Raw genomic sequence first — 11,200 nt, 5'->3', positions numbered from 1 at the left:
TGGCCACCTGGTATGTCATTCCGTGTATGTGTCACGGGTTACTTAGCTCCCTACACATGGACTTTGCCCGTTCGGCAAGTGGGTGTACGTTCTAAGTTTCACTTCAATCATCTTTAGAGGTCAAGCCTTGCGTGTCTTAACCACAGAACACGCAAACTGCGGAAGGTTGTGTGGCAGTCAGAGGAATGAGGTGGAGTACACGGACTAGCAGATCTTTCATTGAAAAAAGCAAGTTGCAGAGGGAACCCACCTTAAGGTAGCATTTGCGTGCACGCACCCACTCAATGATTCTATGATGTATGTTCGAGTTTAAAAAAAGTTCTGGAAGGATACACATCAAACTGATAAAAGTGATTACTTCTTGGTGCTACACTTCCTGGGTTGATTTTAACTGTATATGTATGGTTTAATTTTTCAAAGAACAGTACCTTCGTGTATTAGCTCATAATTAAACATTAGCTTTAAAAAAGAAAAGATAAGTGCCTGGAAGGAGTTTGGACCTTGGTGTCAGAAGATGCAGGGCTGCACTCCGCCATTGTGCCTCAGCAGCCAGACAAGCTCTCTGAGCCTTGGTCTATAGACCAGGACCCATGTGGCTCTGTTGATGACACAGTTGATCAAATGTTCTTCACCCATTGGCTGCTGCGGTGCGTACAGCTGACCCGGGAGATAACGAGGTCACCAATACCATCGCAGTTCCCAGCCTCCTTTGTGCGGAGTGTGGCCACGTGACGAGATCCAGTCAGTGGCATCTGTCGTGCTTTGGATTGTGGCCCCCTAAAATTCATATGCTGAGTCCTACCCCCCAGGACCTCAGAATGGGACCTTATGTGGAAATGGGGTCCCTGCAGATGTGATTAGTTAGGAGTTCATACTGGAGTAGGGTGGGCCCTAATCCACTATGGCTGTGTCCTTAGAAAAAGACGAGGTTTGGGACAGTCACACACTCAAGGAGAACCCCACGTGAACAAAAAGGCAGAGACTGGAGCAATGCTTCTACAAGCCAAGGAATGCCAAAGATTGCCAGCAAACCCCCAGAGGCTGGAAGAAGGGCTGGAACAGATTCTCCCTCACAGCTCCCAGAAGGAACCAACATTGACTACACCTTGATCTCAGGCTCCAGCCTCCAAGACTGTGAGACGGTGAATTTTGGTGAATTTCGGTGGTTTAGGCTGCCCAGCTTGTGGTATTTTGTTACTGCAGTCACAGTACATGAAAAGTGTGTGTGCCTTTTTTTTTTTTAAGATTTTATTTTTCCTCTTTCTCCCCAAAGGCCCCCGGTACATAGTTGTGTATTTTTAGTTGTGGGTCCTTCCAGTTGTGGCATGTGAGATGCCACCTCAGCGTGGCCTGATGAGTGGTGCTGTGTCCGTGCCCAGGATTTGAACCACTGAAACCCTGGGCCGCTGAAGCAGAACGTGTGAACTTAACCAGTCGGCCACAGGGCCAGCCCCCGTGTGTGTGTGCCATTTCTAAGCCTAGCCAGTGAAAGCCTTCCACACTCGCTCGTCCAAGCTGTCTCCCCGTTTCTGGCTGGCTGGCACAGAGACGAGCTCCTGGTGCTTCCGGAAGCCATGTGCTGAGAATGGCAGGGTTTGGATCAGCCAGAGTGGAGGAGGGTGCCTGCTGAGCTGTTTACGCCCAGCACTGCTAGGTGGGCGAGAAGCAAGCTCTGAATGCCCGCTCGTTACAGCGGCCGGTGGAGCTCTGACTACAGACGATGGTGACGTAGACAGCGCTGTCCGATAGAAATGCAATGCCAGCCTCAAATGGGAGCCACATATAGCATTTTAACATTTCTAGTAGCTGTATTAAAAAAGTAAAGAGAAACCAGTGAAGTTAACGTCATTTTTTATTTAACCCATTACATCCAAAATAAATCTTTTTTTTTTAGGTATGCTTTTTTCAGTGAGGAAGATTGGCCCTGAGTTAACATCTGTTGCCAATGTTCTTCTTTTTTTTCCCTCCCCAAAGCCCCAGTACACAGCTGTATATCCCAGTTGTATGTCCTTGTAGTTCTGCCACGTGGGACGCTGCCTCAGCATGGCTTGATGAGCCATGTCTTGGTCCAGGCCCAGGATGTGAACTGGTGAACCCTGGGCCCACCTGAAGCAGAGCGCACAAACTTAACCACTCAGCCGTGGGGGCCAGCCCCCAAAATAAATCTTTTCAACATGTAATCGATGTAAATCTCGTCAATGAGATATTTTACGTTATTTTTCTCATACTAAGTCTTTGAAACCAGTGAGAATTGTACACCCAAAGCACAGCCCAGCTCAGACCAGCCACATTTCAAGTGCTCGATGCCACACGTTTCCCGAGGCTGCTGTGTGGGACCACGCAGGTTTAGAACATTCAAATCTAAAAGGATTAGGAGGCCACAAGCTGTGCTGAGCTCGTGCCTGGGTTTGTCTCCACTCAAACTCGAGAGAGTTGTAAGAGACTCAGCGTCGTGGTGGAGGAGGCAGCAGGCATGCTGGGCTCCGAGGGAACTGTGTTTGAGTCCAGGTTGCTCCAGTTTCTCGAGGCCTGACATTGGGTAAATGTCTAATTTCTCTGACGCTTACTTTGCACATCCTCCAAAGGGTGGTTGCTGGGATTAAATTGAGGATGGGGTAGAGTGCTGGTGTGCAGCAGGCACGTAGCAAGTAGTGGCTGCAGTCGTGAACTGACGACCTCGCGTTAGTCTCTCTTCCACCCTGCTCTGTTCTCACCCATCTCTCTCTCCCGCATGAATTGAATGTCCTACGTGCGTCAGGCAGCTCACCCTCAAGGTCTGGCTTCATTAAAATGTGTGTCTTTGGGGAAGTTGCCCCGGCAGGAAGATGCCTGATGCAGAGCCCTGATGGAGACGGGGGTTGGACGTGAGGGCGAACAGGGAAGCATTTAACTCAGGCTGCAATGCCAGAGTCGTGTTCCTCCCATGCTCCAGCAATCCGTTTACCCGAAAATGTAACAGGGCAGGGGATCCAGTGTGACTGCGCTGTCACGCCCCCTCTGCGGCTTGAAGCTGCGGTGGAGCAGCGGCCTCGGTGCCACCAGCCCCGAGAGGAGGCAGCTCTCCAGCCATGTCCCTGCAGGCCCCACGCCCAGCGAGGCCTCCTCGTGGGTAGGGGGCTGGGGATGCTCTGCGAGCCAATGTGGGGACAGCGGGCATGCCGTTAGTGCTGGCGTGGGGCAGGGACCTCCATCTTTCTGTAAAAGAAAGTCTGCCTGGAGCTGGCCTCACCTGAAAGTGAAGAGCAAACCTTTTTCTGGCTGAAGTGTGATTATTTTTGTAACATCTGTTTTGTGTGGATAGATCCTTTGTAAATTCAGCTACTGACGCTGGAAAGGAGCTTGTTTTCCCTCCCTTTAAAAATAATTGTAATCCCCTGGAACGACCTAAGTTTGTGTTCTCTTAGAGGATTCAGGCAAAAGCTGGGGCCCTGGTGCCTGCAGTGGGTTGAACTGTGTCCCCTAAAAAGACATGTTGAATTCTCGACCTTAGGTACCCGTGACTGCGACCTTATTTGGAAATAGGGTCTTTGCAAATGTAAATTAGTGAAGTTCAGATGATGTCACACTGGATTAGGGTGGGTCCTAAATCGATGGCCAGTGTCCTTACAAGAAGAAAAGACAGAGACACACATGCAGGAGAATGCTGTCCCCGGAGCCACGACGTCATCCAGTTCCGTTCTCTTTCTCAGTTCTGTGCCTGCCCCCACCCGCCCCACGTCCCTAAACAAGAAAAGGACCGGAGTTCTTTTTCCTCGAAGGCTGCTCTCTGTCTGTGTAGCCTGCAGCCCAAGGTGGGTGAATCCATTTGGTGCTGGCACGGGTGGTTTTGGCCCCACTGCTTTAACCCAGGCAGCATCTGCCTCTGGGAGCGTTTACTCCATGGGGTCAAGAAGAGCTGCAGTCAAGAATATCCAGGCCCAGGGGGCTGGCCCCGTGCCCAGTGGTTAAGTTTGCGCGCTTCACCTCGGTGGCCCAGGGTTTCATCAGTTTGGATCCCGGGCGTGGACATGGCACCGCTCATCAGGCCACGCTGAGGCGGCGTCCCACATGCGACAACTAGAAGGACCCACAACTGAAAATACACAACTCTGTACTTGGGGGCTTTGGGAGAAAAAAAAAAAGAATATCCAGGCCCAGGAAACTGGCTCCCATCAGCCAAACTGAGCCCCAACTGAGCTGTACCCCAAAGCCCGCTCAGTGAGGAAATTAACCGTGAAGCCTCACTCACACAGACTCACCTTTCTGTGGGGAAAACCAGAGCTGAAATTAAGATCTGGAGACAGGCTGGGAAGGAGATGCATCGAAGCTGGGACCTACAGGCCTCTCTCATTTTGCACAGTTTCTATTTACATGGCTCTGGAGTAAATGTGAGCCTTCTGCTCAGCCCTGCCTGCTCACACAAGCCCTGCTTTCAGATGGCGGGGTGCTCCAGTCGGAGCAGGGCTGCAGAGCTGTGCTGCCCAGCAGTGGCAGAATCGAGCCCCTGGGCCTACGCTTCCCCTCACAAGGCCCCCTTGTTCTCTGCCTCCCACCCCACTTACACTCCCTGCAGAGTCTGCTGCTCTGCCGGGCCTGCGCTGTGGCAGCAGAGCGTCCTTCCTGCAGGCCACCCCAGGATGACCGAGACATGCAGGTGAGGAGCAGGACTGGCCGAGAAGATGTGTTTGGGGTGTAACAGAATTCATTCTACAAATGCTGGGGGTTGCAAAGACAAGATGGAGGAAATTTCAAATGACCCAGCATCCACAGGACCAGGTTACACTGCGTTTGGCCAGGTGAACAGTGTGGCTAAGTCACTGGGCTCCTGTCCTGATGTCATGCAGCTGATCCGGGGAATAACGACCTGGCAGGCTTTCCCCTGGCACATCTTGCATGAGGAGCCAGGCCCTTTGTGAACACTGGGCCAAGAGGAGAGGCCTCTTGCCCACTCAAGCCTGCAGCATCCACCTCACTGTCTTTTCAGGGACAAAGCTGGAGGTGGTGCCACCTAAAACCTTTTGTCAAGCCCTCTGGCTTCCTCCTGCCTTCATCCCAGACCCCATCCTCCTCTTCCACCCAGTCCATCTCTGTCTGCTCCTTGCTCGGCCCCGCAAAGTGAACTGCACCTGCTGTTGTCCTCGTAGTTTGTGATTTTCTAATTACGTTAGATCATGTGTTACATTTATAATTTATTTCTGTTATACTATTTTTTATTATTTTAAAATTGCTGCATATTTCAGCGTAGACACTCATTGCATCGATAGATGGGGAACTGGAAGGTCAGGGGTCTTCTCGGGGAGCATGCAGGACGTCTCTCCTTTGTTCTGTGCGTCCTGTGTGCGTGTCTGGACTTGGTTCTTTGGACGGCTGACTGTCTGCGGTTTAGCTGTCCTGCTGATGGGGCCACTGGGGAGGTGCTCAGCAGAACCTCCAGCTCCTTTGGAACACCTGCTGGCTCCATTCTGCACCTGTCCAAACAGGCCGACCATGCTGCGCACCGACCTCTCAGAAAGCAGGGCGTCGCGGCTCCTGCTCCAGGCGGGCTTCCTCCTCTGCTGGGGGAGGGCTAGCATTTCTGGCGTCACGAATGCATGTTGCGGCTGCAGCGCTGGGTTAGCCGGGCTGGACTGGACCCGAAAGGTGGAAGGAGGACTTGCTAGAGTGGGTGACCTGGCCGTCCAGCTGGAGCGTCATGTATCTTGAACCACATATTAAGCTGGGGGCGCAGAGACGCTGCAGGAGGACAGCGACCCCGGGCTCTCTAAGGCGGGGTTTAAAAAAAATCCCTTTACTGCTTTCGTCATTCCTAGAGAAGGAGGTGGAGAGACTATCCCCCTGGGAACAATAAAATGGCCTTAAAAGCCAAAAGGCACCTCCCTTTGCGGGCCTCTCTCACCAAGAAAAGGCCGTGTCGGGTTTTATCATCAAAGATGCTGCACCAGGCAGGTGAATGCGCTTTCTCAGGCCATGTGACTGTCCAGGACTGCACCCAGACCTGCTGGGCTGCCGTGTTCTGACAGTGGTGCCTATTTTGCTGGCTCTTCAATGACACCCTGTTACTTTGGGGCAGGACCAGGGTTCTGATGTTGGCAGGGTCCATAGGCCGTCCCTGTGGACCACACAGGAGGTGCCACCCAGCCTAGCAGGGCATCTGGGTTTTGGCCTAAACTCTGTTGGACACGGTTGAGCCCTGCTGGCGTCCCCCCATATCTAACGTGGCACATGGCAGTGTGGGGTAGGACTGGGTTTCCCCCTTCACTTGCCTTTCCCCCAGAGGAATCCCGCCGTGGAGGGTCTTTGAGCACTGGGAGCAGTCTCTGGGTTCTGACGGAGCCCCCCTGTTCCGCCAGGACCTAGAAGGGCCAGCCCGGTTCAGTCTGCTGCCCTCGAACAACAGGCTGTGACACTGTGTCCAGCCTGTCTTGCCTGGCACTCTCTACTTTCAGGACAAGCTCTCTCTCTTGGGGCCTCTGCCAGGTCACCGCAAGGTTGAAGGCCCCAGCAGCAGACACAGGCCTAGATTGTGCTGGGATCCAGAAGACCCAGACAGCAGGCGTGGCTGGTTGTAAAGTGGGCCTGGCAGCTACTGCAGGTTGCCAATAAATACCAGATAATGCTTGGCGACCTGTGCTTAGTGTTCCCCGAGCACTGCCTGAGCTCAGACCTTGAATGGCCGAGAGAAGCCAGCCCTGCAAAGGGCAGGCACTGCGGGAGGGGAACCCCAAGAAGGACAGAGCTTGCTGCTCCCGGCCCAGAGGAGAAACGGTGTGACTGGAGTGTGTGGGAGGAGGAGACAGTCAGAGAAGCGGGCAGGAGGGAACAGCCTTTTAAATTTAATAACAGTCATCTAACTGGCATTTGTAGCAGCACGTGGGTGGCATGCCAGGCTCCCCACAGGTGCTCTCAGGCTGTGCTGGTCTGCGGGGAGAGGACGATGAGGAGGAAATAAGACAATACACATCAAGCACTTTGCTTGGGGCCTGGAACACCAGCGTTTGCTGTATTATGACTATTATTAATTCTCCAACAGCCCTAAGATGTGGGACTATAAGCCTCACAGGTGAGGAAACTGAGCCATGGCGGGGGCAGCCTCTCGCTTTACCAGTGACCAACGGAGCTGGGCGGGCCCAGCGAAACCTCCACTGCCACCGGTCCCTCTGGTCACTTAATCAGTGCAAGTCCCGGATACGGTGGGGCTAGTGACCTCCACTTTGCCACCCAGTGGCTTGAGGCTCCGCTGAGCAACCTGCCTCCAGTCACCGGGCCCCTCCCGGGCTGGCCGCCGGCTCTGCAAGGTCGCGGACACTGCCCAAGTTGCTGGGCGGCCGAGGCTGGGGATGCGCGCGGGTCTCGACCACCCAGGGCTCCGGGGCCCGGCCGCGGTGCGGACCCTGCCGGGCCGGAATCGGGGCTCCCCCGGCCACCTGCCCCGCGGGCACAGCGGCAGGAGGCGCCTCCCCCGAGGAGACGCGGGGTCCACTGGGGGGCGCCATCCGGCGGGGGAAAACCAGCCACACCCGCGCGAACCCCGCAGCGCCGGCAGAAGCGGGCGAGGGGGACTCGGCGCCCAAGCGACGAAACCGCACAGGCCGGCGGCGGCGTGGGAGCGAGGGTCGCCGCAGGTGCGGGCTGCCGGGCGGGCTGCGGGGGGCGGGGTCCCGCTGGGCGGAGTGCCAGTTTACGGGACAGGAATCCGGGGTTGCGGGTCCGCGGGGCGTGATGCTGCGTCCCGTGGGTTCTGGTCCGGGGGTCCCGTGAGTGCCGGGCGCAGGGTCCCATGGGTACGGGGTGTCCCACGGGTCGGGATGCGGACCAGCGGGACGAGGCCCCGTGGCTGCAGTGCTGCCGGTCCCGCGGCGGGGCGGGGTCTGGGTCGCGGCGGCCCGGCCCGAGGCGTCCCCGGGAAGCGGCGCCTGCGTCCTGATGCACCGCATCCGGCCGCCTCTTCCTGCGGCGCCGAGTTTCGGTTTCGCTGCCGGTTCCCGGGTCCAGCCCCGCCCCGCGGGTAGCAGGTGGGCGCGCGGCGGGGGCAGCGCACATTCCGGGGGTCCCGGGGACCTTCCGGGAGGCCTAGGCGCGGGCGCGAACTCCTCCCGCCCCACCCCTCAACCCAGCCGGGAAGCGCCGGGCGCGCTTTGAACCCGGGACAGCGCTGCCCCCGGCTGGGGCCGCGGCAGGGGCCGCAGGGTCGTGGACGGGGCCGGCCAGACCTGGGGCCTGCGCCTCCACCCCGGAACGGAATCCTTCTCTTTCACTAATTTCAACAACGGAAAAGTGTTGCGAAAAGATGCCCGTATCTTTATTTCAGAGTAACTTTTGATGCCGTTATTCTCCGGCCACTCCACCGCGCGGCCGGAGCGCAGGGCTCCCCGACTTTGCAGGGCTGCCCGCGGCCAGGGGCGCAAGGCACGGTGGCTCCGCCCCGGTCGGGCGCGGCCCTGGGGAGGCCCGGGAGGGCAGAGAATGAGGGAGTGCAAAGGGGGGGGGGGGGCGACCCCCACCCCCACCCAGCCTCCTGGTTTTCGCTGCTGGTGGTTGTGGGGATGGGCGTTGAGTTTTGGCGCGGTTCTGTGGCCGGGAAAAGGGGAAGGGAAAAGTCAAGACGCTGACTGAATAGAGAAGTGTGAGTGCCCGGCGTCCATTTCTGCCCTCAGGCCCCTGGTGCAGGCGAGAAACAATAGGACTCTTGAGCGAGGATTTCTGAGCCTGTCTGTGAGTTTTCTGGTCTGTGGGGCAGCTGAGCACTGGAGAGAGGGAAGACACCTTGAGGAAAGAGAGAGGTCCAGACCACCACGGTGGTTGCTTCAGGGGGCCAGTGGAGGTGAGGGGCAAGGTGGGGGCCAGGCAACCTGTGGTCCAGCGCTGCCCTGCCCCAAGAGCTCACCACCTGGTGGAGACCAAAGGTGGTAGTCAGCTATCCGTGCCACAGAGGAAGTGAGAAGGGGAGGCATGGGCTGGCAGCAGGGTGGGAGCAGAGAGGACACAGCCTGAGGGCCCTCTGGGTGTCCTCCCAGCTGGCGATGGAGCGGCTGAACCACTGCTCTGGCAGAGTTCTTGGGTCTGAAGCCAGCAGAGAAGGTGGCAGGGGGATCTTTGTGTCCCAAGAGCCAAGATGCCCATCTCCACCGTCACCCTGGATGCACTCAGTGGCCCCCAGAGCCAGCAGATTCTTGGCCTGAGTCTTGGCCTTGGGTGGACAAGCATGATCCTGACCTTGGTTTGTTGCCACCCCCAGAGAGGATGTTCTGGGGGCCAGATGGTCAGTGAGAGGAGTGCGGGCTTCGTAGATGGCAACCCCCATTGTTAGGAATCCTGACTGTCAGCCCCGTTATTAGAAATCCCGACTGCTGGCCAGTTATGAGGAGTCCTGACCACTAGCCCTGTTCGCCCTGGGCTGCCCCATGCAGGATGGTCCCTGGGGTGGGCTCCGACTCAGCCAGCGGCTGCCAACATTTCCTCGGTCCTGTAAGGGCCGTCCCTGTGTGCCTCACCTAATCCTCATGTCCCCGGGAGCCAGGCACTTTTGTCTCTGTGAGCCCCTTGCCCCGGCACACAGCCGGCACCCTCACCCCATGTCTTATCTCGGGATTTTGCACATGCTGTGTCTCTGCCTGGAACACTCCCCTCCATCCCCCATCCCCTGAGTTCTCAGCTGTACCTGCCCCCAGTCCCAGCCCAGCTGGAGAGTTTTAGATTCACTGAGGGATGGAGAGTTCAGGATGCCGGGAGGGGCGAGCCTGGTGGGGAGGAGCAGAGAAGGAAGTGGTGCTGGACCCATCAGGAGCTCCGGACAGAGGGAGTGGGAGGGGGGGGACTAGCTGAGGGAGGGCTGTGAGCGAGGCAGGGGAGGTGCCCGGGCTGGGTTTCTATTGAGCAGGGGGACCTTCTGGGCTGCTGTAATTTCACTTTCCCAGAAAATGAAACTGAAGCAGGGCTGTGGTCACATGACAGGTGGCTCGCTATATAGCCGGCTGCCGCGGGACTCTTGCTCTTGCTTCCAGGTCTGCAGGGGCGTGCCGGCCTCCTGAAGCCCCCTGCCCGGAGGTATGGAGTGTCCTTCGTGCCGGCATGTTTCCAAAGAGGAAGCCCCCAGGTTCTGCAGCCAGTGTGGACAGAGGCTGCCTCCTGCAGCCCCCGCCCCAGGTAAGGTCCCGGTGCTGATGGGGTAGGGGGTGCCGAGTGGGGGCGGTGGGGTGCGCTGTCTGCTCGGGCCGCCTCCTTTCCCAGAAATGGAAACTGGCCAGCAGGCAGCGCAGGCGAGGAGAGTGAGGGCTTCATGACTAAAGAGCGCTTTCTAGAAGAAGCACTGTGTTAACAGTTCTGTCGGGTCCCTTGCCCGAGGTGCCTGTCACTTTTAAGAGCTTCGATTTCATTTCGTGGAGAGGATTCGAGGTGCCCCTTTCCCTGTGGGGACGGGAAGTGTCGGGCTGAGCTGAGGAGGTGGTGGCAGTTTCATAGGATGCTGCATGGGAGTGACGTGCCAGGTGCTACCATGGGGTGAGGGGTCCCCACAGCTGGCACAGGCCCCTCCCTGCGAGGGGTGGCCGGTTGGTGCGTGACCACAGGAGCGGGGGCACCACGGCGGGTGGGCCTGGGCAGACTCCGGTCGGTGCGTGACCACAGGAGCGGGGGCACAACGGCGGGTGGGCCTGGGCAGACTCCGGACCTCAGACTGTGGTTTCCCGCCTCCCTCGGGCTGTTTTTCTCCATTTCTCTGGTGACCTCACCCGGTTCCCTGGTTTTAAGTGCCGCCTTGCTTTGGTAGTGCCGGAGTTAATCCTTTTGTCTTGGACCTGTCACCTTAACTCCGCCCACTCTGTGGCCTCTGGGCCTGGATGTCTGACCTCTCAGCTTCCCATCTCTGAAGCCCAGCTCCTATCTTCCCCCAAAACGTGCCCCCTCAGGCTCCCTACCTCCCCAGGCCAACTCATCCTTCCCACCCCTCCGGCCCAAACTCCAGCACCAACCTCCATTCCTTTACTTCCTTCATACCCTACATCCAGTTCCCAGAAGACCCTTGGGCTGCGTGGTCAGAACCTGCTCAGGGAGTTGTATCCCTCCCCCGACCATTTCGCTGCAAGGACGTGCACTAATGCCCCTTCCCATGCCCTCTGACTGCCTCTCCTGCTGCCCCCCAGCCCACTGGCCTCCCTGCCCTTCCTAGGACACACTAGGCATGCTCTGACCCCAGGGTCTTTGCACTGCCTGTCCCCTCTGCCTG

At 57.5% G+C, this 11,200-nt stretch overlaps 1 protein-coding gene across 11 annotated transcripts in view; it reads left to right on the top strand.

Annotated features, from left to right (window-relative positions):
• The first annotated feature begins 7,478 nt into the window (after positions 1-7,478).
• RNF213 (ring finger protein 213) overlaps positions 7,479-11,200 on the top strand; it is a 115,336-nt gene continuing 111,614 nt past the window's right edge. For 2 of the 11 annotated variants that reach the window (XM_070559734.1, XM_070559729.1), the window contains exons 1-2: positions 8,420-8,602; positions 9,981-10,122. In XM_070559734.1, the coding sequence (XP_070415835.1) occupies positions 10,026-10,122 (97 nt within the window). In that variant the 5' untranslated portion in view covers positions 8,420-8,602; positions 9,981-10,025. Of the gene's footprint in view, positions 7,602-7,843; positions 8,801-9,822; positions 10,123-11,200 lie in introns of those variants that run through there. The other 9 variants (XR_011522817.1, XM_070559730.1, XM_070559732.1 and 6 more) reach the window with 8 other exon arrangements.

This window comes from Equus przewalskii, chromosome 10 (genome assembly GCF_037783145.1).
Source record: "Equus przewalskii isolate Varuska chromosome 10, EquPr2, whole genome shotgun sequence".
Taxonomy (NCBI): Eukaryota; Metazoa; Chordata; class Mammalia; order Perissodactyla; family Equidae; genus Equus; species Equus przewalskii.
The sequence above is the reverse complement of the archived record's forward strand: the minus strand, read 5'-3'. Positions and strand labels throughout refer to the sequence as shown.